At 51.1% G+C, this 26467-nt stretch overlaps 10 protein-coding genes across 10 annotated transcripts; 2 read left to right on the top strand and 8 right to left on the bottom strand.

The window, feature by feature from the left end:
* Positions 1-668: 668 nt before the first annotated feature.
* Positions 669-2435, top strand: LTR84_003438 (uncharacterized protein; the record flags this gene model as incomplete). Its single annotated transcript, XM_064847026.1, has 4 exons — positions 669-807; positions 860-1948; positions 1995-2343; positions 2396-2435. 4 exons carry the CDS (start codon positions 669-671, stop codon positions 2433-2435), a joined length of 1617 nt encoding a protein of 538 aa, XP_064705379.1.
* A 1264-nt stretch (positions 2436-3699) lies between these two features.
* Positions 3700-5237, bottom strand: LTR84_003437 (uncharacterized protein; the record flags this gene model as incomplete). The annotated part of the gene is made up of 2 exons (XM_064847025.1): positions 3700-4790; positions 4874-5237. 2 exons carry the CDS (start codon positions 5235-5237, stop codon positions 3700-3702), a joined length of 1455 nt encoding a protein of 484 aa, XP_064705378.1.
* A 1303-nt stretch (positions 5238-6540) lies between these two features.
* On the bottom strand, positions 6541-8946 carry LTR84_003436 (uncharacterized protein; the record flags this gene model as incomplete). The annotated part of the gene is made up of 1 exon (XM_064847024.1): positions 6541-8946. One exon carries the CDS (start codon positions 8944-8946, stop codon positions 6541-6543), a length of 2406 nt encoding a protein of 801 aa, XP_064705377.1.
* Positions 8947-9735: 789 nt separating this feature from the next.
* On the top strand, positions 9736-10843 carry LTR84_003435 (uncharacterized protein; the record flags this gene model as incomplete). Its single annotated transcript, XM_064847023.1, has 3 exons — positions 9736-10128; positions 10243-10689; positions 10745-10843. The coding sequence occupies 3 exons, from the start codon at positions 9736-9738 to the stop codon at positions 10841-10843; spliced, it is 939 nt and encodes a 312-aa protein (XP_064705376.1).
* A 594-nt stretch (positions 10844-11437) lies between these two features.
* LTR84_003434 (uncharacterized protein) lies at positions 11438-12341 on the bottom strand (the record flags this gene model as incomplete). Its single annotated transcript, XM_064847022.1, has 2 exons — positions 11438-12132; positions 12254-12341. The coding sequence occupies 2 exons, from the start codon at positions 12339-12341 to the stop codon at positions 11438-11440; spliced, it is 783 nt and encodes a 260-aa protein (XP_064705375.1).
* A 774-nt stretch (positions 12342-13115) lies between these two features.
* LTR84_003433 (uncharacterized protein) lies at positions 13116-14867 on the bottom strand (the record flags this gene model as incomplete). Its single annotated transcript, XM_064847021.1, has 2 exons — positions 13116-14571; positions 14659-14867. 2 exons carry the CDS (start codon positions 14865-14867, stop codon positions 13116-13118), a joined length of 1665 nt encoding a protein of 554 aa, XP_064705374.1.
* A 1432-nt stretch (positions 14868-16299) lies between these two features.
* On the bottom strand, positions 16300-18156 carry LTR84_003432 (uncharacterized protein; the record flags this gene model as incomplete). Its single annotated transcript, XM_064847020.1, has 1 exon — positions 16300-18156. The coding sequence occupies one exon, from the start codon at positions 18154-18156 to the stop codon at positions 16300-16302; it is 1857 nt and encodes a 618-aa protein (XP_064705373.1).
* A 596-nt stretch (positions 18157-18752) lies between these two features.
* LTR84_003431 (uncharacterized protein) lies at positions 18753-21392 on the bottom strand (the record flags this gene model as incomplete). The annotated part of the gene is made up of 1 exon (XM_064847019.1): positions 18753-21392. The coding sequence occupies one exon, from the start codon at positions 21390-21392 to the stop codon at positions 18753-18755; it is 2640 nt and encodes an 879-aa protein (XP_064705372.1).
* A 1034-nt stretch (positions 21393-22426) lies between these two features.
* Positions 22427-23324, bottom strand: LTR84_003430 (uncharacterized protein; the record flags this gene model as incomplete). Its single annotated transcript, XM_064847018.1, has 2 exons — positions 22427-22831; positions 22935-23324. The coding sequence occupies 2 exons, from the start codon at positions 23322-23324 to the stop codon at positions 22427-22429; spliced, it is 795 nt and encodes a 264-aa protein (XP_064705371.1).
* Positions 23325-24264: 940 nt separating this feature from the next.
* LTR84_003429 (uncharacterized protein) lies at positions 24265-26095 on the bottom strand (the record flags this gene model as incomplete). The annotated part of the gene is made up of 4 exons (XM_064847017.1): positions 24265-25292; positions 25376-25441; positions 25500-25507; positions 25587-26095. The coding sequence occupies 4 exons, from the start codon at positions 26093-26095 to the stop codon at positions 24265-24267; spliced, it is 1611 nt and encodes a 536-aa protein (XP_064705370.1).
* Positions 26096-26467: the final 372 nt, after the last annotated feature.

Here is a 26467-nt window from a genome sequence, read left to right as displayed (position 1 = left end):
TGAACTGAGATGCAACCGACGACCTGGCGTGGCATTCATATTTGTATGCACCGTTTGATCTCGCCATGATGTGCTGCGGAGTGGATCTCTTGCTAGAGGCGGATAATTCTATCGAATGAAGGAAGGTTACTACGATCTACATGCGTATCCGTAGATAGATCAGAGGTGCGAGTAAGACGGAGGATATCAGACTGTGCGACTATCCTCGGCAGTCCCGAGAGGCTGCCGGACTTTCAAGAATCACCTATATTTCTCGGGCTTCCGAACATTTCTCGGAAGCCCGGAGCTTTATGCTGGCGCCACTGACGATCACCTCCTCTCTTTGTCGCCTTATCGGTAAGACCAACTTCGAACAATGTGACATTGTCGATTTCTCAACCTAGATTCAATCCTTGAAAGTCTAACGAATCTAGACACCACGAACAATCGTGACCAGTTTGGAAGGAACCAAGCATCCATCAACTCCGGACGCTCGGACGACCTCCCGGTGCACCCTGATAAGCAAAACCTGGAGTATGGAGCAAATTCCTGGTTTCTGGTGTCCATTAAAGCACAAATACAGACGTCTGAACCTATGATGACTGCCTTCCCACGACCAACTCTGTCCACTACATCAGTATACTTGAGAAGAACAACGAAAAGTCATCTGTGACTTGACCACTACCAAAATGGGACTGAACAAGTTGATCAAAGAATCCCCGATCGCGAGCTATGGGAAGGCCATCCGTAGCGCTCCTCGAGAAGTCATCTTCAACCGACAATTACTTCTTTCATGTGTTTTGTATGCTATGAGCGCAATAACCGCCAGTGAGTTGTCGAAGATGTTTCCCTCCACCACAGCTAACCGTCAATTCGTCAGCGTGGGACCAAGGTTCAGCATCCGTTGTCCCGTCACTCCCAGGGTTCCAAAAGCACTTTGGTATTACCTCCGGAACCGATGCCAAGCAGATACGTACCTTCATTACTATCATCTATCCTGGATATGCCGTCGGTGCCGCGCTATCTTTCTTCCTCAATGACCGGATCGGTCGTCTGTGGTCGTTTCGTCTATATACCCTCATCTGGACTATTGGTCAACTCGTGGCCTGTTTCTCACCCGGTCTGGCGGGATTGTGGGCGGCACGCATCATATCAGGACTTGGAATTGGAGCGCTCACAGTGACGGGTCCGATGGCGATTTGTGAATTGGCCCCAGCGGAGATCCGCGGCCTTTTGACTGCCTGGTTCAACGTCGCCATGGGGATTTCGCTGGTGAGCTCTATCTTCTGCGTTCTAGGCGTTTATCAACACATCCCGACAAGCAAGCTGCAATTCCAGGTCGTGTGGTTCTCACCATGCATCTACATGGCCCTTTTGGTCGCTGCGAGTGTCTTCCTTTGCGAATCACCTCGATGGCTTTTCATGGTCGATAGACATGAAGAGGCCGCTAAGGTCTTGGTCCGGATCAGAGGGCTGCCCGCTACACATCCACGCGTGCAACTTGAGCTGAGAGAAATCGAAGATTCAATCCGCCGGGAGAAGGAGCTTTATCATTCGGACGGTCTAGCCGGCATCATCAAGGAGACTTTCACAGTGCCATCGAACTTGCGCCGTGTTCAACAGTCTCTGGTGTCTTATGGACTTGCACAGCTATCTGGAGCCAACTCGATCACTTCATACTTTGTACCCATCCTAAGTCTTATGGGTCTTGGTGGAGGTCCCACTCGAAGTATGTTCCTGAGTGGAATGTATGGACTGTCGAAGCTGTTCTTCACTTTGATTGCCTCGTTTTTCTTCATTGACGCATTAGGTCGCCGGAAATCATTGTTCGTTGGCACGTTCTTACAACTTATCTCAGATATTTATGTCGGTGTGTATATCAAGTATAAGCAGGAGAGTACCGTGTCCGGCTCCGCATCCCAAGGCGCAATTGCATTCATCTTCATCCATGCATTTGGTTATGCTGTTGGTAAGTATTGAAAATACTTTTCTTCAGCTTTCGCGCTAACAGCAAGCATGCCTTCTCATCCTCCCATATGTCTTCGGCGCGGAACTCTGGCCAAACCGTATCCGATCCTTTGGCGGTGCTCTCTCCGCCTGTTTTCACTGGCTTTTCATCTACGCATTCCAAAGCGGTCTGCCATCTCTTCTTTCTCAGACTGATAACTGGGGAGCCTTTATCTTCTTCGCTGGATGGTGCTTCATTGCAATGATATATGTCTACCTCATGGTGCCTGAGCTATCAGGTCTCAGCGTTGAGGAGATCGACCACCTTTTCCAGGGCCCGTGGTTCAATGCATACAAACGCTCAAGGAAGACGCACGTCATTACCAGTGAACAGACAGATGATTTGGAGGCTATCTCGTAAGTCTGTACGTCCTGATGGCTGTTAGGGTCGCTGACTAGTTATTCCTAGGCACGAGACCAGCAAAGCTGGGGTGACAACGAAGGAGTGAGATTCAAGGCATATGTGAGTAGAGCATTTGTGAGGAGTGGTGGCTTCCATCGCGTTGTAGCATCCGGGTAATTGTGTGATCCTTAAGGTTTTCTCAGAATCATCCGATACTTCGCAGTTTCCACAAGGCAACACATAACCGGCACGGGTAGCTTTTGGTGTCTCATGGCCCGATGGTCAGCACTTGACGGGAGGCCACAAGGAGCGCAGTAGCGCGTGGAGGACTTCTCTTCTTTGTCCATTTAAACCACCTTTGGCAGTGCCATGATATACGATGCGAGTGCTGTTGCAGGAACGACCTCGGTTTGTGCACTGCACTGGCCTCAGTCCATAAAACCAACCGAATGGGAAAGTCGGCGCAAACCAACCACGAAAACTTTCTCACGTTCTTCCACTAACCATACCGGTTTTGTTGGGTTCATGCTCGTTTGGAACTCCAGATAACACCAGTAGTTGTGGCAGCTAGGTAGATCTGTGATTGCTTGTCTCTGAGGTCCTCAACTGGGTTTTGACTCTTATGGGCACACGCTAGCAGCTGAGGCCTCCTGGAAGCTCTAGATCCGCAAAACTACTTAAAGCGCTGCAATGTCGATCAGTATTGGCAATTTCCTTCTCTCTGTCTACTTGAATCCCCGGTCTCACGTTTAACACGATATTAGGTGCAAAACAACTGTCATCGCAACCTGTGCAGCAAAAACACCGCAAAGGTCCTCTACTTTTCTAGTCCGTCAGCCTCATCTCACACGCGACTGTCTAAATTTGCAGAGGCGAAACGCTTGTTCTTGTTTACAGAGCCCAAACACTTGGCTGTGCAGACCGTGGTGTCCTTCTTACGGGTTTTTATCATCTTCTGCGAGATGTACATTATCCCTTGAGCCCCTTGTCGAGGACATTTTAGTCATGGCACCACCTAAACTTAAAGCGCGTCTCCTTGCTAATGTCGAGTATTATGACTAGTAATAATCATCGTCTTAATCTTTCGCTAGTATATATATGGGTAGATCTAGATTTCTTTCGTTCGTATTATTGAATAAAAGGAGCTAGAATTGGGACATATTAGCTTTTCCTTCGTTTGACGTTGTCGATATTCTTATTCACTTGTAGGAGATGTGCTGGTTGGGCAAAGCATTGCTGAATGAGATCCTCGCTGCTTGCGTCAACCCATAAGATGGTCCAGCACCTAGTAATATCTTGAGATAACAATCGTCCTGGAGTAGGGGCTTTCAAGGTTTGAATCTCCCAGAAACTGGCGCCTCGGAAATCCATTAGAATACGAAGCACTGACTCTGGGCTTCGATCTCGAGTAGTTCCCGCTCGAGAGTTGAATCATCAGACCAGCCAGCATCAACGCAAGCCCAGATCTGCTCCATTAATTTCATACAATGCTCATTTGTGCGAATCCCGTAAATATGAGTCAGGTCACGAGCTCGGGTACGGATCCATTCGCGATCACTCAGCGTCATTGCCTCGCGTCCGCTGATGTTCAGCGGAAGAAATACAGACGAGTCAGGTCCGTACCCAAGGGCCATGCTTTGAACAAGCTCGAAGATCTTGTTTCGTGTAAACTGTACCCGCCTCGATCGCGGGTGCTCTAGGTAAACTCTTCTTTGGAGCAAGAGGTGCGCGGTCCAGTAGAAGGCCTCGCTTAAGGGGTCGTTGAGCGCCGATGGCTGCGATCGCCGATATATATGCATGTCTGCTTCCAATTCGATGGCTTTTGCAGTATTTTCCGGTGTCTCAGGCTGTTCTAGAGTTGATGCGGCCAGATTTGTGACCTGAACTAGGAACACCAGGACGGCATGAGGGCAGCCGGTCATAATTTTGAAGGATGACTGGGTCTGGTCGAGGTCATGGCCGGTATGGTAGAACCAGAAGTCCGCCTCGGAAAGAGGACGCGTTCTGCGATATATAGCTCGGGCCACATCAATCATTGCATAGCGCTGGACAAGTGCGCGACCCAAAAACCCGGTGGGCGGTTTCGGCAGATAGCCCAGGACGCGCAAGAAATACGTCGCGGAAGCAAAATGTGGCTCGATCTCCATGCCCCCAGTCAATGCTAGGTAGAAAATCTGCAGCAGGATGGCAAAAACAATGGCCTCGGTCACGATGAGACGGGACTCTCCTTTACCGTTCAGTGCCTTGCTCAGGGTTTGTCTCAAAGAAGACAACGCCCGAGCTTGTCTCGTAGCGGTTAGTTCATAGGTAGCCAACCCTCCATGGTTGTGCATGAAGGCGGTTGCGATGGAAATGACGGTGTGTAGCAGGACTGGTGCATGGATCGCAATTGCTGTCAGGCGCCGGTAGGGATTGTCTGGCGCATCGTGCGCAGGGAGTATGCGAGAGATTCGTTCCGTATCTGTCCTGTAGATCAGCACCGAGGGAATGTACAAAGTCTTCTGTCAGGGTAACTTCACTGAGACTTGTTCACGAAAGACTCACAAAACGTAAAAGCTAGAGCCTCGCTGGTGTCTAAGGCCACCCTGACCGCCATGGGGTTCAAGTGGTCCAGGTCGGAAAGCCACAAACGAGGTTCCTCCGGGGTGCTGAGTTCGCCACTATCCTCATCGTCATGGCTGGCATTGGAATAGTTGCTCCTGGAGAGAGAAGTCACGCTGCCAGCGTATGCGCTGCCACTGACCACTGACTCAAGAGTCCAATCTTGGAAGGAGTCCTCATGTAAGGGCGAGAGATCTGCCCACAAGCCCTGCTGGCTCTCGTTGCCGGGATCCCAAACGACTTCTACCGTTGATGGGTCCGGAGGCACTGCGTAGGGCTGTCCGGGAGAAGTGGCAAAGGACCTCATATGGGAAGTTTGCGATGGCCGAGATTTCGTCCAAGTCGCAGCGGTCTCTGGCAGAGACCATTGGATATGGGTTCTGGGATACTCACACGTCTCCTGTCGCTGCTGACACTTCTTACATTCCGGTTGTTCTTCGCCGCACTTGCGATGGCGCCGGCGGCATCTGCTGCCGTGTCAGCTACGATCGGTCATGTCCAGTCCATGGGTGGTGAAGCCATCGTCATCTCTTGCTCCGGTCGGCCTGGGTGTTATTGGGGGACGGGACATACTGTAAGCAGCCTATCGAGCGGTCAACAAGGAATATATCCTGAGGGCTCTGAATATTCCGCCTTACCAGTGCGAGAGCGCAGTCCATCGGTGGTTTTATTCCTTCCCATATTTTCCCCGAGAGCTTGTCGAGAGATGGAAGCTTTTCATTGGGACTGACTCGTCGTCAGACCACACAGAGGGCTGATAAGATCTATACTAGTTGTTCTTGCATGCCCTTCCCGTCTACATTAGACAAGCATAGCACAGGCAATGATACCGATAATAGTGGGATGTCCGCCGAGGTCTGTCACCAGGGTTCCCAAGATACGGAGTAGTTGGGTAGGTAGCTTAATCGTCACGGAGCACAAGCTAAGAGGGAATTACAGTGTCACTTATTGGACGATTGTATTCATATTCAACCTCGTAATTTTGGGGGTGAGGGGGAACGGACGGAGGACTTGCCGTGCCTCCCCCTCTTCTGTTGTCGAGGCCGTTCTGTGACAATGCCTAGGTACCTAGTTAGCTACGCCGGTATCAATAAGTTGATTGCGGGGCTAGTTGTTAGCTTGGCGATATGCTACAGGTAACTTAGGTGTGACCCCGGATCTTCCAGGTTCGGCCTATACAATCTGACAATACAGTACCTATCGAGGTAGCTACCTTATCTTGGTCAGATAGCCCTTGAAGGTGTCATTTAGTGTTGTAAAAGCTTCTGGGCACGCCACGACCTGGGGAGTCATCAAGAAAGAGCACCTTGGCATCGTGCGATAAGGATGCGGCCCGTGTACATGTACATGTTACTGAAGGATAGTCCATCTCTCGCAGTACCATCAAGGTCGTGATCATATTTGGGATCTCTGGGCACCCATCAAGGGCTACCGCAGGTGCTGCTGCCCCTTGTTTCTTGTCCATCAAGAGGTCGATAGAGCATTTATTGACGGCACGTCGCCCCGAGGCTTGGTTCCTGGCATCCCAAGCCACGCGTCCCGAGGTACCTAGCCTGGCCAAACGCATGAGACCTCAGTAGAGGCAGTCGTGGCTGATCAGGAGTCAGCAATTACAGATTTGGTCGATGTAAGCCAGGGCTTGAACTACGACGATGGAATCGCCTTCCTCCTTTGCGATTCAAGCGGCTCTTTTCAACTTTGCCAGTCGGCGTTTTGGCAATCTCTGGAACGATCTCAATCACATCGGGCACTTGGAATCGTGCCATTTTGGCCACCGACCAGCTCCACAATTCCCCTTCGTCAGTCAAGCTTGACTCCCGGAGCTGGACGGTCACTTTGAGATCGTCTTCTGTACCCCATCCGAGCTCAGAGGGCACCGCAGATGCGGCGGCAACCACCACATCGGGATGCTGCAGGAACTCTTCTTCGACTTCGGCCGCATTGATGTTCTCTCCGCGCCTGCGAATCACATCCTTTAGGCGACCAACGAAAAATACGTTGCCACGGTTGTCGACCTTGGCCACATCCCCGGTGTTCATCCATTGACCGGTAAATGCCTCAGCAGTCTTTTGGGGCTCGTCAAAGTATCCGGAGAAGAGAGCGCCTGGAATATCACTCCTCAGGAGAAGCTGTCCTGGTGTCTGCGGAGGTAGAGCATTCCCGGCTGGGTCGGCAATCCGCACATGAAACCCTTTCCGTGGCTTCCCACATGACCCTGTTGCGAAGTCCCCTTGTTGGATGATCGGCAGACCGGACTCTGTGCTGCCGTATAGCGTGACCAGCGGATGACCGAATCTGTGCTCATATTCCTTAGCAAAGGCCGGAATTGGGACTCCCCAGGCGACTCGCACCCGATGCTCGCGGTCTTGCGATGAAGCGTTCTGCTTGAAGATCAACGCCAAAGTTGCGCCCATGAAGTCGTATACTGTAGCCTCAGTCTTGCGGATCTCGTGCCAGAAGTTGCTAGCACTAAACCGCGGTGACAAAGCGGCGGTCGCCCCAAGGAAAAGCGCTGGCACCACCGTCATCCCAGTCGCGTCTAAGTGATACAGGGGAAAAGGACAGTAGAGCACGTCATCTGCTCCGAGGGCTAGGCCGTCGACAAGTCCCTGAGCAGTGACAAGAAAGTATCGATGAGAAAGCATGCATGGCTTGGACCTTCCAGTGCTCCCACTGGTCAACAGAAACGCCGCGGTGGTACTTGATTCCACTGGGACCGCTTTCGTAACAGGCTGGCCGAGGCTGTGAAGTTGATTCAAGAGTTCGCCAGATTCTGTGCCGTTGATATAGAATGGAATCTCTCCGGGAAGGGCTGATTTGACCTCGGCGTAAATTCCTTCATCGACGATGAGCAACTTTGCTCGCACTGCTAGGACTGCATGGTGCAGTGTCGAAGATCGGAGCTCAGGATTGATTGGTACCCAAATTGCACCCAACCGGTTAGTAGACATCCAAGTCTCGACCATCTCAATAGAGTTCCGCATCATGACCAGTACTCTATCTCCAGGCTGCACGCCCAATTCTCTCAGTCCCCCAGCCAGCCTGCTGACACGGGCTCCAAAAACAGCGTAGCTGATCTCATGGCCAGGGAAACGCAGGAAAGGCCGATCTGGGTATCTCATGACTGCAATATCCAAAGCTTGATTCAGGTTGGAGATCGGCTCTTTGGGCGTGATGCTTGCATCTTTGTTGCCCGAGCGCCATTTGTTCGTGTCATTGCCCAAAGCTGGAGCAGATGAAAAGTTCATCGCACCAGGCGCTGTCCGCCGAGTTGCAAACTCGCTGAATGCGTTTGCGGCATCGGACTGGGCAAAACAGACACTCGCACTCTCAATCTCGTCCTGTAAGACCTGCTCGACGTTTGGGAAGCATGCCTTCTCAAGAGACTGCTTGGACCAAGTTAGAGATGTGGATGGCAGCCCAGCTATAAGTTCGGCAAGCTCCTTTGCACGCTTTTTGGGGTCTTCGTTGATCTCAGTAAGGAGCCCCATCGCAAGCGCCTCTTCCGCTCCCACGTACGCGCCAGTCAGAAGCAATCGCTTCGCCTGGAGCAGACCGATCAGAGCAACCAGCCGCTGAGTGATGCCTCCGGTCGCAGCGTGGCCGATCGGAACCTCTGGGAATCTGAATGTGGTTGCGGGACCCCCAATGACAAAATCGGCACCCAGAGCGATTTCCGCCCCTCCGCCGACAGCGAATCCGTGGACCGCTGCGATGATAATGGCTGAGCTGCGAGATGTCAGCCGGGCAACATCCTGCAGATGGGTGAAAGCCTCCTGTAACTCGGCATGCGATCCATGCTTGGTGAGCCCTTGTTTGAGGTCCTGTCCCGCACAGAAAGAACGGTCTCCAGCACCCTCAAGGACGATGACCTTGGCATCTCTACATCTCTGTAGTGCGGCCAGAAGGTCTTCTAACAATTCTGCATTGAGGGCATTCAACGCTGCCGGACGGTTCAGGGTGATCTTGACGATGCCAGCCCCCAGGTGCTCTTCCAATACAGATCTCTCAGGCATGTTGTGTCAAGATTGTTCTTACTCTCTTACGGATTGGAGCAGCGATAAGTGGAATCCTGGAGATATTAAAACCGAGAAGGGAGCCTGAGTTCGAGCACTGAAACTTAGGAAGGTCAAAAATAACACCAGCAGTTTGAAGTTATCTTAGATCGAGGACCCGGTGTGATCTGCTCAGAGCTGGGCTTATCACGGGTCGGTCTTGACATGTGCTCCAGAGTCAACCGCGAATGCTGCAAACGGCTTGTTTAGCCCTTTGAAAATAGATATGCTGCGGCCTCATTGATGCTACGCCCCTAGCAGAACATTGGAGAGTTCGCGCCAAGGCCCAATATTAGACATTTCCTGCGTGAGGTGCAATAAATGTCTCTAGTCCCAGTCTGATTGTTTGGCAGGAGCTTTGAAGGGGCCTGGACACGATCATTTAGTCCACGTATGGGATAAATACCCACGTTCAAACAAGGCTAACCCGAATAGTGTCACCGAGTCGCCCCCCTTAGCTTGGTTGCCTTCGCCGCAGGGTCCAAAGATCTGTACGAGTATGTCTGGATCAGAGTGGATCTCGCAAGGAGCTATTACTGCCTGTTGCATTACCAAGACTTTCCGAAAGTGAATCTGGGAAGAATCAACGCCCATGCCCAGAGCAATTTTAATAAGGGCCACACGCGAACTTGCATTCTGAGGCAGAGCCACATCACTATCTTCGCTCAACATCGAGAAGTCAAGACGTATACTGACACGGGAAGACCTCCTCGAACGACACAATCTGCTACAAAGTAACTCAGAGCAATCATGAGCCCGGCTGCAACTGAAACTGCTGTTGAAAAAGTAGTGTGGTCCGCGAAGCAGGTCAAACCGGCGCCGGTGGTCTCCGAGGGCCACAAACACGGTGGTGAGGACTTGACTCCGCTCCAGGCTGTCTGCCATGGCGATCAAGTCCTCCCGGCAATCCCATCATTCACCTCCAAAGCAAAAGAACGGGCGTGGCTCCTCGAACACATGGCTGCGGTCTTCAGAGCCTGGTCTCGCATGGGATTCTGCGAAGGACTGAGCGGTCACATCTCGGTTCGCGATCCGGAGAAAGACGCAATTTGGATGAACCCTCTCGGGAAGCATTTTGGATTGATGACTGCTGGCGATATGATCTGCTTAGACATGGAGGGCCGAGTGATCGGAGGCAATCGGGTAGGGAGCTTCCCTTTCGAAGGAGGCAAAAATACCAGATCAATCTTCCTCAGGTCTCTCTTCAACCCGACCGCTGGCATGTACAGGCTGACCAATGCTGGGGTTGATTATTAGGAGCGACCGGCAAATGCCGCAGGTTTTCTCATTCACAGTGCCATTCATAAAAGACGTCCCGACGTTCGGGCCATTTGTCATGCACACACGCAGGCGGGCCGTGCATGGGCAGCATTCGGCCGTCCGCTGGATATGCTGAGTCAAGATATTTGCACCTTCCACGACCACCTTGCCGTCTACAATGATTATGGTGGCATAGTCTTCATCTCTGATGAAGGCGAGCGTATTGCAAGCGCATTGGGGCCGAAGAACAAGGCCGCCATTCTTATGAACCACGGTCTGATCACTGTGGGGGGCACTGTGGACGAAGCCGCTTTTCTCTTCGCCCTACTTGAGCACAGTTGCGACATTCAGTTGAAGGTCGAGGCTGCCGCAGCTAACGGACTGGAGAAGGTCATCATCGCACCAGAAGAAGCCGCCTACAATTTCAAGATGGCCAGCGATCCAGTAAGTTCCGGACGTTCGTCCTAGCATGGCTTGGACTTCTCTGACCTTGCTTCAGGAGACTCTGTACCTGGAATGGCAAACCGAGTATGATTACGAAGAGGAGATTAGCAACGGCGCCTTCAAGAAAGGCTCGGAAAAGCAGTGCCTGGACTGAGCTGACGCCGGGGAACTTCTGACTTGGCCTGTTCTGCATCTTGACATGCAGTGTCCGGGGTGCAAGGGCTGAGGGGACTGAGCAAGTACCATCTAAGTAGCCCCTCGGAGTATAATCAGTGATCCTAGCCTCCTATCGGACAAGTGCTTTCTTTCAGGGTTCGTGTGAAACGATGAAACCTATAGGAAATCTGACCTTCACACGCCTAGCCACCAGGTAGACCAGATACTTGTCTCCATCCTTTTTTCTCTCCTGTTCCCGACCAATAGTGGTACAGTGTCCTGGTCTGAGTAGCTCAGCCAGAATCTTACACTGGTCGTTGGTACCGTGCACTAGTGCCATCGAGGGTGCAATCGATGGAAAAGATGAGGTATGATCACTCCACTAACAAATACGGTCAAGGTGAAGTGCGGCCGCCGAAAAATAAAAAAGATAAATTGACAGCGACCCGATCTCTTGCTGTGCCAAGACGAAAGGGGTACCTGCGCTCCTACGTACGACAGAGGTGGTCTACATTTCTTGAGAAATAGTAAGGTATATATCTACTGACGAGTCAAGCTACCCACCATCTGAAGGGGACCCTGACTCTGACTCTCACGCAGTATTTTGTTGTCTAAAATCCTTCTCTACCGCCTTACTGATTTCTTCCATGGTTTCGAACTTCCAGGTGTATTCGATCTTTCCGTCGTAGTCGGCCCATTCGCCTCCCATGGCGAATCCCTCGTCGCCTCGGACGATCCAGGCACTGTCCAGACCAATCAATTTAGCGGGGGCGTGGTCGGCACGGAGACTCTGGGCAGTGTGCAGAATTTGATCCTTCTTCAAACCAAAGTCCTTTTCAACATGCGACAGTAGGTACTCAAAATTGTTAATGTCCGGCTTGTACGAACCGATGTCCTCGGCCGTATACACGGCATCGAATTCGACTTCGGCAAGCGGCCCCGCGAGCACCTTTGCGAAGCTGGTACGGTCCACGTTAGACAGGATCACAAGCTTGTAGTGCTTCTTCATCGAGTTCAAGGCGGCAACCGAGTCCGGAAAGGCTGGCCAGTCGCCAACCGAGGCACCGAATGCCTTGCCCTCTTCTTCGGTTGGCGTCTGGCCAAAATTTCGGGCCAACTTCATGTACGCTTCTGAAAGCAAAGTGGAGTAAATCCCTCTAGGGTTGTTGATCACCAAAGGCACCTCGAATGAGCTGAATTTTGAAAGAAACCCTCGTCGATCCGTGTATAGTGGGTGTGACTCTGGGAGGCGAGACCGAATTGGCTCAAGCGCTTTATAGACACCTTCTGTAATTTCATTGTATCAGTAAATCAAATAGCAGGAGGTCTCGGCGCCACTGAGGTGCAGTTCATGCCGTGGAGCCCGGTAGTTTCTTTCTCCCTATCCCAAAAATACACAATCACTTACCATTCCAGTCAATCAAGGTGCCAAAGCAATCGAAGGAACTGAGCTTAAAGTCGCGAAAGGATTTTGGGTTCTCCGTGCGGACTTTCATGTTTACAATTGCAAGAAGTGTCGAATAAATGAAGGAAGACGTATCGAAGCTTTATGAGTTCAAACGATCAAAAACAAAACTCTGGCAAACTATACTCGTGATATATAAATCCTTCTCATGAAGCAATTCAAGGTCATCATCATCCTCATCACCATCAAAGGGCGTGTCGCGTTCCGTCACATCAACGTCCACTAAAGGAAATGAACGGATATTATCGGAGTATCCGAAGATCAAAGGTCCTAGCTGCAGTTGGATTCACGTCTCGCAAGCCTGAACTCGGACTAGCGTAACATGATTTATCTGCTCCACTTTTGCTTCTTGACACTTCATCTCTAGGAGTTGACAGGAGTTGGCAGGAATTGGCAGCAGCTGGGACAAAACTCTAGCTCACCCTTAGGTAGTTCAGATTGGTTTACTCGAAGTAAGTAGCTTATGTATTGTCCTAGGATAATACACAATATCGCAATTCACCCGTGGTTTCCTAGGCGCAAAAATTGTCACAGTAACTTAATCGAGGCACATCGAAAGAGAATAGATCTCATTGTGTATCTGTGGATTATATTCCTCGTGGACTACGGAGCAAGATAGCAGAAGCAGAATCCCCAGTGCCCCACACTCACTCCAATTTCTGTTTAGGAGGTCTGTCACGAAGACATTCAAAATCAAAGCATAGCAGACCGAAATCATCTGCCCAACGCGCACCCCCGCCCTTTAGTCTCTTAGCCAAGTCACAGGTTGCTCTCCAGAGCATAACTGGAGCCGCGAGACACCCGACTATTCGATGATTGCAAGGACCTTTGCTAGGCCTTTTCTGACTTTGGAAGGCTTTTCCGCATCGGCAATTTCCTGAAGTCCAGTGTGCATGTCAACTTCTTCGGGATTCCAAGCCCACTTGTCATTCCAGAACATGAACCGATGAACAAAGTACATGCCGAAGAAGACAGGAAGGCCAATATAGGCAGTCAGGAAGGAACTTGCCGACCAATTCTGGGGCCAGAACGTGGTGAATCCGTTCGTTAGACAAAGGGTTGTGAAGCGGGCCATGGCAATGTACGCGCCATAGGGTTGGATCCGACTCGTATAGGGCAGCTCGATATTCTGCACAGCGGCGGCCCTGCGGAATCGAAGAAAGATGATGCAGCAGCATACCCAAGAGACCATGATCCAGGTGGTCGTAAGACTGATGAACCAGTTGAAAACCACGCCACCAGATGAGGAGACATTCAGGTAGGCCAGCCCAGAAAACAGTGTACTGATGGCAACGGCGTAATACGGTACGCCCCAGCGATTGCACGTCTTGAAAATCCGGGGAGCATCGCCTTGTACTGCAAGTGAGTAGAGTGCTCGCGAGGAGATATATAGAAACGAATTGCCGGCCGACCAAGCCGAAAGGAGGATAACAGCGTTGACGATTGACGGAAGAACAGTGATACCTGCATCGGCAATGGCCACAACAAAAGGCGAAGCTGCAGCCCCTGGGCCACCATTGGTAAGTCTTTCATCGTTCGAAGGACATATAACCCCCATAGCTAGCGCGGATAGGCAGTAGAATATTACCAAGCGCAGGAAAAACCGCTTTGAGGCTGTAGGAAGATTACGCCTTGGGGATTCCATTTCACCTGCCGCTACCACGAGAAGCTCTGGGGCAAAGCCGAAGGGAAAGACACTGAGTATTAGAGTCTTCCAGAAACTGACGAAGTACCCCGTACTACCGGCGGTTAATAGCTCCTTTGCGGCTCCTGGATTCTGCCAGTATCGGAATCCTAGGCGATCGCGCGACGGTCCGCCGCCCCAGAACAATATAAACGATAGGCAGAGAAGTCCGAGAATGAGAATGACTTTAGTTCCTGCCAGCCAAAACTCGGTTTCTCCATAAACGCGGACCGGTAAGAAATTAAGGATAATAATAGGAACAAGCATAACGGTAATCCACACCGCGATGTTAATGTCGTTCTGCCAATAGTTGATGACAAGTCCCGCGACTGTTATTTCATACGGAATAAGGATTCCCAAGGCGTACCAATAAAGGTATCCTAAAGCGAATCCCATCGAACGTGAGACGTAGCGATAGCCGTAATAAGACATGGTGCCTCCATGAACGGGTAAATAGGCTGCCACTGTGGTGATGGCCGTGACGACACAGTAGAGCAGGACTGTCATAATAATGAAAGCCACCAGAAGGAAAGCTGGACCTCCAATGGCTAGACTTTGGCCGGTCCCGACAAACAGGCTGCAGAAGAGTAAATCTGTCAGTAAGATCTTCGGCTTTCTCCGGACAGAGCAGCCTGGAAATGCCGGCGAGTAGTGGAATGCTTACCCTGTGCCGATGGCGCCTCCGAGAGCGATCATCTGCGCATGTCTACTTCTAAGGCCACGTTTGGTAGTGTTATAACGTTGGTCGTCTAGATTAGCCGGGCTCAGGACCTTTCCCGTTCCCAGATCATGAGAAGATGCGTCTTGATCAATGACGACTGGGTCGATTGCCGCAACCTTTTCGGGGTCGGAGGTCGAGTTGCTAACCGTCATCTTGTGGTACAACTCAGCTTAAAATGTAAAGAGTAGTCAACGTAGTGACACAGGATTGTAAGTCTCAGGAAGCGTTCCAGGTAGACAAAGGTTGAAAAGGACTATCCAAGCCAGTTGACTGATGAGAAGAGAAGACAATCTTGTTTGCGGAAGTCGCTGCATCGTGTAAATATAAGATCGGTCAACGGGACTGAGATGCTTTTCTTATCTTGGTCAAAGTGCTCAGCTCGTCGGCCCATATTGTTCTCGCCGCGTCTCTTGTGATAAGAGCCATCAGCCAGGGAAGCCAAAGAACTTCTACCATGAAGGTAGCGAGTTGGTTCAGGTGGCGTATGTCCTGCTTGGTCGCCGAGTTGCTCGAGGCAGGACGGCGCTAGTTCTGTCTTTTTGGAGCAAGACCTAGGCATAACTCCTGCCATACACACAAACCTTAGCTGTCCGTAGGCACGAGCAACACAGTCAGGCTTCAAGGCATGTTCCCAGATAGGATCCAGGAAATCACGCTATTCCCAAAGCAGGGTCCTTAACCAATGCGCGCTATTCCCAAAATGAGGTACGGAGCCGCGCATTATTGCTGACAGGCTAAATACAACACCACGGCACAGGCCTCGCTAACACTTTGGCGACATCCTTCTTCATGCGGGACCCTTTCTGGCGGAGTCATTCACGATCAATCCCCACTTAGCTAACGGCCTGTCGGCTGAAGAGGCCCAGTCTTCTCAGCGCAGTGCTTGTCAAGGCGCAACACAATCTTGATATCCACGACTGAGAATCGTCCTAGCCTCTCCTCCAAGCACGACTGGAACCTTTACACCAGGCGATCGAGACGGACGCTGGGTCTCATCTGCCTTGGCACACCGCGTCGTGGCATCGACAAGGCGACCTAAAGCGCCACTGAATCAGCCGAACATAGCCGGCTGCGCGAAGAACTCAATGATCGTGATATCCTAACAGCACTTGCTTGACCGCGTGCTGCTTGAAGACCTAGCATGCTTTACTGCGTCAAGATACTCTTGGCTGTCTGAGGGAAATGCTGTCAGACTTTCAGAAAGACCCATGAACAATGGGCGTGCGGGAATTTCTCACAGAAGTCGCATATCACTGCAAGCGAGGAGACGGATGATATGGAGGCTAACTTTCGAAGTCCGCCCGTGCTAGCTGTTGAGGTTGCTGTCAGTTTTCTTGTTAGGCGCGAGATTAGCAAAGGGGTGGTAACGATGAAGAAGTGAGGGTTAGGGGATGTACTCAGGAAATTTCCACTCTGTCTGATTCTTTCTTTCACGCTCACAGCATGTGAGCCATAGCGTGGGTCTTGAGCCCCTCTAGAGTCCATAATGTCGGGAAGGAGGGCTTGATACGATGGACCAGGGCTATAAGTAATAAGCCTCGTTAGACGCGCGTCTATGCCGCTCGATGGCCTCATGCTAAATGCTTAAACCATTTCCTGAACACTCTGCCCAGGTCTCAATTCCTGTACGGTCACGGTTAAGGTCACCCAGTCCGGTATGCTGCGGCTGTGAAAGTGAACCAAATCGAAGGATTCTTTCGAATTGTATGTGATTGTCCCAGCTGCCACTCCGTCATTGAGATAAAGCTCTAAAATAGACCGATCCATGATCGCCTGGACTTCCCATCTCCGAACTGCCGGATTGTGGAAGGGAAGAAGGGGTAGAACTTCCCGAATGGACATTTGGTCGAGGGGAGAGATGTCATTCGATGATTTTACAATTCCCCGACTGCGAGCGCATCCAAAATCTGCTGCCCAAGTTCTGAAAACGGCGGTACACATGATGTACTCATCCTCAGGGCCCCTCGACGATCTAAAGGTGAAGTCCAAATTGAGCTCCACAACCTCGTCGTCTGGAGGCTGCATGTCGAGTCTCACTTCCACAAGGACTGCTTCTGAGCCATGGTAAGGCACCGCATGGTCTGCCAATTGCTGCGAGGCGGAGAAATTCGCTATTGTTTCTCCTCGAAGGGAATCCAGGCTGAGAGGGCGACTGAAGTATGACAGGTCTCCCTCGCTGGGGCCGTAAATGAGGTAGCTCTCCCGCGGACCTATGAGAATGCTCGTTTGAGGCAATGACGTGGTCTCGCGGAGATTTGCTGCGAGCCCAAGACTGACCACTGGCGATCCAGCCGGAAACCCGAAGAAGAATTGGCTCGCATAATTATCAGGTCCGAAATCGATGAACCGATCGGTACGATGGTTGATCGGCTGAAAATGTGTGCCATTGAATCTGCCTGGGAAGTAGCGCGTAACTGAACCTCCATTGAGAGGTGAACCACTGCTAGAGGAAATCATAAGTAAGTGATCTCCATGATCCTTAACCGTTCCCCCTGGCACAATCGGTCTATTCTTATTACTTGCGCCTGTCGAGTTGAGTCGCGGTATGGCGATGAGGTTTGAGTACTCAAAGCTGTGGCCACCATCGACGAGGTCACCGACTGTAAACTCGGAGGCTGCATTCCAGTCAATGAGATTCGGGAAAGTATAGATCCCGATCGTAGTAGCATTGCCTTTCGTCACTGTCATGATCCATCTTTCGGTCGGCTCATACCATATCACTTTTGGATACCGCAGCTCTGGTTCTCCGTCTGAGAAAAGGAGGATGTGGTTCTCTGCGGACTTTGTGAACGTATGTCCCCCATCAGTTGAATATACAATAGCTTGTTCGATCGTTTTCGTCTCTTGATGAATTTGTGTATACACCATGATAACTCCATTCCTTTGGTTTGGGAAGAATCCCGAGGTATTGTTCTCGTCAATCACAGCAGAACCACCACAGCTATCGTAGCCTTCTTCTTCTGCGACAATTGGCTGCATGCTCCACGTGTAGAGGTCGGATGACGTCGCATGACCCCATCCAGTGCGATCAGTTCCTCCGACAGAGCTCGAGTTACTATGAGTAGTGCCAAACGCACAATGCTGTCTCAGTGTACATGACTGACACTGAAAATAAATATGCCATATCTTATCATCGTCAACGAACAAGCCGAACGGAAGATTGCGTTTTGCTGTTGGCTCAGAAAAGTGTAGAACTGGGACCTGAACCAGAACAGAGGGGTGTGTGAATCCAAAAAGTGATAGGTTGAAAGCCTCAGAGTAGACATAGTGGAATATAAATGCTAATGAGAGCGATAAAATTGCAATACGCTGGAGCTTCTTGTAGTTCGATTGCCGTCGAAACCGAGTTTCTTCTCTCCTATCCCAGTTACCACTCTCACACTCCATCAGCTCATGCTGATTATGCTCGTTTACCGGGTTGAACTTCTCTTCGGGCCTCATGATGGAACTCGAGATATGGAGTGGAGGCACCCAATAGCACAGTATCCTGACAGTTACTCAGAGCCAATATTTGCCCAAGTCTGATACACACGGCGTTTGTCTGCAGAATGAGTTATCAGAATGATTGCAACAAAATTCATCTGAAGGTTCTCGTTGAAACCGCTGGACACGCGCCTCAAGAATTCATTTGATCGAGATACTGAAGACGAACAGATTGATTGATGCCTGGGGAATTGAGGGGTAGATAAGCCAAGAGCAGCATCAACTTAACACCCCTGCTCCTCCAGCCTTATCAGTTATCCTACCGCAAAATATTTTTGTCCTTCCTTGACTGAGTGTCTGCAAAGCTGACTTTCGTTGTACCAACAGCGCTTCTGGGATTTAGCATGTTTATACGGCCATTGTTCCTCTTGTGAGCAAAGAACACAGGACTCTTTGCCGCAGTCAGCTTTCTAGGAAGTACCATAGATCAGACAGCGTCGGCCACGGGAGCCATATATGCAATGGCACGGCGGCCAGGCTTTTCTCCATCCCATTATGATTACTAACAAAGCCTACAGATTTACATTATGTCCAGTCCAGGGACACACGATGGCTTACGTAGCAAGCGGTTTCATCCAAGCGGGAGCGTCCAAGGCACCATCTTCACCAATTGAAAAATGGTTGATCATAGGGTATTCCACAACCGAATGCCTCCCCAGCGATCGGCGAGATGGCTTTGACGGTGTACGAGCAATCTTTTCCAAGGTCGTCACCTGGCATAGCGCCTTTATCTCGACCTCGGTAAGAGACTTACTCAGGCGCCCCTCTTCGTACAGCACTGGGACATGCGACCACTTCTTGACCACTCGTAGCGCCAAGGCCGGGTCCGCTTTGAACCATTCGACGTGCTTTTTCGAGCATCCTATACATTTCGGTTCTTGCAGGCGATAACTGTGGAGTTCGGCATGGATCAGTTGTTCAACACGAATTGGATGCCGGACAGGAGACTGTATCGATTGATCGGGTTCGATGACTTGTTTGACCTCGATTTTGCACTGACTTTGCCATTTTCTTAGACGCTTGTTGATATCATTCGTGCGCCCGATCTTCAGAAAGCCAAAGTTTCCGGGGTGCCAGAACAAGCAGATATAGCCTTCTTGGTCTACGTCTGTGCGAGCCAAGGGTCTTTCAAGCCAATGTCGGATTAGTTCGGCATCTGAGATATTCTGACGGGTCCCTCGCAATGTGTAAGGCTCAAACTTGTAGCGCAGATGGGCTGATAGGGTCGCATAGTCAGGAGACCATGGCAATCTAGGCTCGCTCCGCAGCTTTCTCGCAGCCCAGTTCACGTTGATCACGGAAGCGAATGTGGAAACTTGGGATAAATCTCTTTGTGGCTTATCCAGTTTCTGCTGCCTAGTGCCTCGATACCGCAGACGCTTTGTAGGCGTATCATCATCCACAGTCCTCTCATGCTTGGTCGTGAAGGGAGTAGAAGCGGAGGAAACCTTTCCTTCTGGATCATCTTTGGCGCGAAATTGTGTCGAAGAGGGAGGCATTGCAACATTAGCAACGGTCGAGACCCCGACTTGAGGCTTCATCGAAGCAGGGACGGCTTCAGCTCCGACTTCCTTCTCAACTAAGACAAGTGACTGCGTAGGAGTCGCTGACAACCCAGCACTCATTCCCATCTCCAATTTGATGGAGGGCTGTGTTGACCTAGCGTCAATTTCGGATACTACCCCCATGTTGATTTCAATATTGTTTTGCGTATCAATTGGAGGCATTTCAGCAATAGCGTCCATCTTGAATGCAACTTGGGAATGAGAAGTATCTGTCAATACTTCAGAGTTGACGTCCACCTCGACTTTGACGTTGCGTCTTGTAGGAGTGGTAGGCATCTTGGCAATACTGTCCACTTCAAGTGCAACTTCCTGCTTCGTGAAAAGAGGAGTAGTCTCGACAATTTCCTCGATCGTGACATGGAGCTCAGGTTTCGTGAGAATCGCAGACATTTCAGCGGTTACTTTCAATTCAGTACTGCTTTGTTGCTGAACTTCAGGTATGTGCGCCTGAAGAAGCCCTTGCAGCCATTGAGCCAAAGAACTATGATCGGAAACACTCTTTCCCTCTGCAGCTTCGGATGCGTTCTCGGGATTTTCTTCTGTGTCCCTGACCTTTGAGTATTCTTTAAGCACGGCCAGCTCGGCCTCGACCACCCTTAAGTGGACGTTCTTGCACATCGCTTGAATTGCTAGGTCCTCAACCAATTGTATTGTACTAGAAGCCTCCTTTAAAAGGGAGGATCCGAGCAGTTCACTCAGCAAAGTGTTGACCTTTTCCATGGTCAACTTCGCTCCGTTCTTGTTCCTGCACCTCTTGTTCCTTGTCGTTGTGGAAATGCAGTAAATTGGTTCAGCACGTAGCCTCTCAACAAAATCACATGGAAGAGCTCGACAGAGAGCTTGGCTCGGTCCCCATATCACGGCAAGCTCTTCGCTAGTATCTGTGGCTGTGGGGGTACAGGAAGCTTCAACATCAGATAAAGTGGAGTCAACATCCAACTTGGAGACAGCAATCTCAGCTGATGTGGTCTCGCTCGGAATTTTGTGGTCAAACTCAAATATGACAGATGAGACTTCATCCTCACAACTATCTTTGGAAGAGATAATATGGTCTGGTTCATTGCTAATCTGATGATCTGATGTATGGCTCTTCTCCTCAGGCTTGACAGCATTCTCCTGGCTTGTTGATGCAGTTTGAATGAACGATGTTTCATCCATACGAGTAGATTCTTCTTCTGGTAGGGGCCCATCATCAACGTCTTCTGAGCGCCCCTGATCTTGCAGCTGGTGCAAAGACACTGTCTCGGTACGCGCCGAAGGGCTGGAGTCCTCGATCAGAGCTGTGATGCCCGTGATAGGAAGAGGATTATCGTCAAAGATGCGAGTGGTGCGGAATTCCTTGGAGGGGTAAACGTCAAGATCGAGGACTGCTCTCAGTTTGGAACGGTTTCTGCGAGCGACTGATGGCGAGATGTCAACAGGCACTCCGCCATCTGAATCATATTCATCCCCTGGTGTAACTATCGTAGACAATGCTGGAGTATCATCCCAGCACAACTCGGGAGTAGACGGAGTGGGTGTTTGCGGACGGAAGCGACTGGCACGTGGAGTAGTAGCATCCTTCACTGCAGGATGAAGAGGCTTCAACGGCTCGAAAGTCACGTCGACACTGGCTGTAAGGGAGGACATAGTCACGTAGCCAGACTTCGGACTGCAGCAAAGCGCACGCCTTGCACAGTCGTATAGCTGAATAGGAATTCAAGCTTGTGAAAGGGACTTACCTGGGCTTTCATCCTGCGAAGTATAGCGGGAGGCTGGGTACAGCCTGCTGCTTAGCGATGCGGAATTCTGGCACCTGAGGGGCGAGGGCTTATTTTTAGGACCTTTAGATGCTTCTTCGAGCTCGAAACACGCTCATGCAGGTCCTCAAGGGTTGGAAAAGTAGCACAAGGCAGACAAGGCAATTGGGACCCATTTGGCGACCTTGCTGACGACCTAGCTGGTCAGACCTTGCAACGAGCGAGCCTGGGCTGCGGCGAACTGTGCGCCATCTGTAGACATGAGCTAGCCCCTTAGTTCATACCTTGTACTTTTGCACTCGATTCCTCTCTGCGAAGATTTCTGCAAAGCTAAAGGTCGAAGACGCCTACGTCGTCCTCCCTTCCAAGTGTAGAAGGCCCATGCTGCCGAGCTATTATGCCCCATTGATCCTTGCGCTAGTTAGAAGAAGCGCGCAGGAACTTCCAGGAGGAAGGCGTCTAGTTAGTCCGTCAGGAGCAACTGTGCAGCAGGCAAAGTGTCTCAAGTCGCGACTATTGTAGATACCAATGCAGGTCTTAGAGCTCATCGACCACTGAGGTTGTTGTCTGAGATTAGGAGGCGCTCGCCCCCAGTTAGGTATGAGTCGTGTGTCATGTATGGCGCCATATGTCATGATTCAGTCCTAGCCCCTTTGAAGGCGAGAACCGTTCAGTTTACTAACCAGCGCATATTAACGTCAATCTCCCTTCTATCTCCTGGGTTTCAAACGAATTCCGTAACAAACTGTCGACGATCTAGACCACAGCAACGAGTTGAGATTAGGTGGTCAGTTTCCACGCAAGATACAGGAGACAACTACTTATGTACATACCGAATCCCACAACCTCAGACCACTAACATTAAATCTGTATTCTTCTTGTTCTCACAAACCTCAACGATCAACCATTGGGCAACACGTATACTCAAGACACCATCAACTCCTCCGACTCAGTCATATACCCGACACTAGCCCTCACAACCCCAAGCAATATCTCAACCTCGTCCTCCGTCCTCGGTGCATAAAGCAGGACATACTGCCTGGGAAGCAGCTTCTTCCCGAGCGGCTTCACGCCGGCCCAGCCATGCAGCTGGCCCCAGCCGGAGTTGATGATCTTCGCGGCATCCTTGGGGGCAACGATGACATGTGCGCTGTAGTCGGTGTTCTGGTGGATGTGCGTGATCTCCCGCGAGTAGCCCTCGCCGAGTGCACAGGTCGGGTGCGCGTCGTGCACCCACAGTGCGTCAGCGTGGCGCTCGTAGTTTGATGTCTTTGACGCGACGAGTGTCGGATATTGCTCGACGAGGGCGCGGAAGCCGAGCAGGAATTTCTACACAGGCCGATATCCAAACGAGATTAGCGATGATGACTTGCTGTCGAAGAGCGTCGCACTGAGACAAAAGCAGCATCGACGACTTTATTTAGGTACTGACCTCTTGCACCTCAGCAGACGAATGCTGATCCAGTTGTCTTTGGGGAATGGGATGCGGACCCATCATCGGCCTCACACCACTCCTGTTCCCAGTCGGCCAATCCTTGCCAAGCCAAGTCCTCTGGTCCGGACTCTTGTCCAAATCCCGCACGTCGAACATGTTGACACTGAGCATGCGTACGATCGTCGATGTGAACAGCCAGCCCCCCACGTTGTATGGCATGCCGCCGGGGCCATAGCTCAGGTAGACCTTGTAGTCATTGTAGGCGGCGCGGCCGAGCGCAAGCGACGTCAGCACACCAGCCACGATCGCTGGGTAGATTGGCCTGTAGTTCTGGCGGAGGAGGGTCGTGTAGTGCGATATGTGGCTTTGGATGCTTGTGGTCGCCATCTTTTAGATATATATATCGAGGTAGATAAAAGCTGATATCGCGGCAGTAACTCAAGGCATTGATGAATGCTGAGAGGTTGATTCGAACTTGTTAAAGTCGAGACTTGAATCGCTCTTAATTCGTTTCGAGTGCGACCAGGATAACCACTCACGTTCGCCAAGCGACCTAGCTTTTTGTGTATGCCAAAACTCGACCGAGTATCTGGTGATGTATCTAAGATGCCATAGATAGCTACATAAATGATTGTACGAGTACGAGTTCGGTTGGTAGAATCGTGATGGAACGCCTAAGAGGGATCGGAACGATACCCTCCGGATACTGCCCACATGATCTGGACGGCCTTCGTTCACCTGATGGTGTACTGAATTTCTTAGCTCTTGTCATACGAGTAGCACAAGGCTCCGAAGACGATTCAGTGGCGATTTGACAAGCTCGGCTTCACAGCATGGTAGCCAGAGTCCGCCTTTGAAGTACGAGTACTTTGTATGTAGAGTGGGTTCCCAAGAGAACAGTGGGGTCAATGGAGAGAAACACGAAACATGATACTTTGTACGACATGCTGAGCTGTACTACGAATTGCCGTCACCTGATCCATGTTTTCTTCCTGTGGAAGAGCATGCTGAGCTGGTCTGCTCGAGGAAGCGCGTCGTCTTAGTCAGACATGTGGCAGTGGCCGAGGTTTGGCGACCAGGATACAGTACTCTTCGATTTTCAAGGATACGAAATGATATTGCCTTCGTTGATCAATGCAGAACTCATACGCATCAACAGAAATCATGTTATGGCTATCTTTAGTCTGCAAATTAATTTATTCATTACCTTGGTGGTATTCTGAGTTGGGCATTAAGGAAAGGAGTGTTTGACCAGGGTTGAACAACCATAATCAAGAATCATCACTCAGTCTAATATAACTTCACTTCGTCAAAATTCGTGGGACCCTTACTGACCACCTCCAGAAGAACTCGTGGCCAGGCCTTGCGCAACATACAAAGGCCGATACAGCGCACACCTGCGATCGAGCACTCCACTGGAGATCGAGGAATTCAATCTCCCAGACCCATCACCCTTAACACCCACGCCATTCCCCCAAACACCCACGGTCGGCACACCCGCAAACCCAGGCCCTCCAACACCAGCTTGAGTCTGGTTTGGGTTCTTCGCAAAGCCAGCCCAAGAAGCCTGCATTGCGGCACTGAGTCGCGCCTCGCCTTCAGTGGCGTTAACGCGCGGGTACGTGCCCCAGACGATGGGAATTTCGCTGGCGTGGTAGACGCCTAGACCGGGCGCGAGCTGCGTGTTCGCAAACGTCGCGTTAAAGTAGTAGCGCCATGCTTTGTTGCCGCCGGTCACCGTGTCGTTGGCGGCGATTCCGGCTGGGCATTGGAAGATGGATTCCGTGAGGATGTCGGAGAGTTGGGTCGTTGTGTTGGGGTAGGCGGCTAGAATGGTCGCGACTAGGGCCGGTTGGTTCGGGATCAACGCTGAAAGGTATGCTGTTGCGTTGTTACCAGAGGCGCCGACGAAGATGCTGCCTTCGTCTGCGTTGCTGCCGGTTAGGATTGGAACGGGGGCAACGGATCCATTAACGCGTGCGGCTGCCGGGTACCGGAGATTGGTGGTGTTGTCGCTGACGGGCGTGAATGGCAGGGCAAGGTGTTCAATGGTCGACTTGATCACACTGGCTGGGAAGGAGCGGATACATGTTAGATTGCTCTTTGGGTGAGACGATGTGCAGTTCAATGCTGCTGCCAGGGCGAGCCATGATCTCGGTGCGTTATTTGCTGTGTTTGTGTAGAGTGTTGTCTGGCCGGACTGCATGATTGCAGCACGGAATGGTGGGTTCTTCGGATAGGTTGTCACGAGTGAGTCGACGCTGGCGGCACCGGCACTTTCTCCGAAAATGGTGACCTTCTTTGGATCGCCGCCAAAGGCAGCAATGTTGCGTTGGACCCAGTCGAGTGCGAAGCCTGTAATACGATAGAAAGCATGATTAGTGTTGTTGTTATTGGCCCTGAGGACGCCTTCGTTCTCAACAAACTGAGTCACTTACGTTGATCGAGGTATCCGAGATTTCTCTTCGTCAACTCAAGCTCTGGAGAGTTGGGGAATCCAAAGACTAGATTTTGACTGGATTAGTGTCAAGTTTCTGACCACCATGCGCATAGGATTCTCACCATTGGTTCTGTAATTGATAGAGACGATTATCACATTCTGGTTCGCGGCGAACCCAGTGCCATCATAAATCAGATTTGAATTCGAACCGAATGTCAGGGAACCACCCTATCCCGAACGATGTCAGTGATGCCATGCCGAGGAGGAATTGTACAAGGCCAGCTCTCACATAAATCCAAACCATGACAGTCTTGTTCTTCCCCGAGGAGCCAGGAACATAAACATTCAAATTGAGACAGTCCTCGCTCTCCCCACCCGACGGCGGAGGAGTATTGAAGAAGGCAATAGTCCGATTACGAGCCGCTTCCGGATAATTGAACTGCTGGACGCAAGCTGGGCCGTATTTAGTCGCGTTGAGCGGTTTCTGCCATGAGGTCGGGCGTGCTGCTGGTGCGAATCGGGTAGGCGATGCCGCGAAAGGGATTCCCAGATACTTGGTGACGACGACACTTGCACCGCTGAGTGATGTGGTCGTTCCCACCACTGGGCCTGAGTCGAGCGTGGCAGTCGGCGTAATGGCACTCGTTGGAGCGGTGTGGGACAGTGAGATGAGAAGCGAGAAGACGGCCGCCACCAGTAGGCGCATTGTGTTCGCCATTGTCGTTTGAAAGACCGGAGGTCGATGATTCAGTTCTTGAGACACAAGACCCCAAACGATGGCAGTGGAAACAACGAGCGAGCGACAGCGAACAGCTTGTGGAAGCCTCGATGGAGGATCACGGCACTTATGGAGCTCCCACCTTGTTAATACAACGGTGCAAAAATTCTCGCCAGTCTGAAGGAATCCCAAATCCCCCGCATCATCGTCATAGAATTCGGCTCATCAGTGGACCTACCTGAGCTCTCTCCATCGCCTACTTAGTCGTGTGCCATTTTCGCCATGTTCGCGCGCACTATTGACAAGCGATGGTGGGCCTCGCGGAGAGAACAGGAAGCTGGAGCAATACCGATCGACACGAAGCTCGAGAGA

Source organism: Exophiala bonariae (assembly GCF_035927105.1).
Source record: "Exophiala bonariae strain CCFEE 5792 chromosome Unknown scaffold_16, whole genome shotgun sequence".
Classification (NCBI taxonomy): Eukaryota; Fungi; Ascomycota; class Eurotiomycetes; order Chaetothyriales; family Herpotrichiellaceae; genus Exophiala; species Exophiala bonariae.
This window is presented reverse-complemented; position numbering and strand designations above follow the sequence as displayed.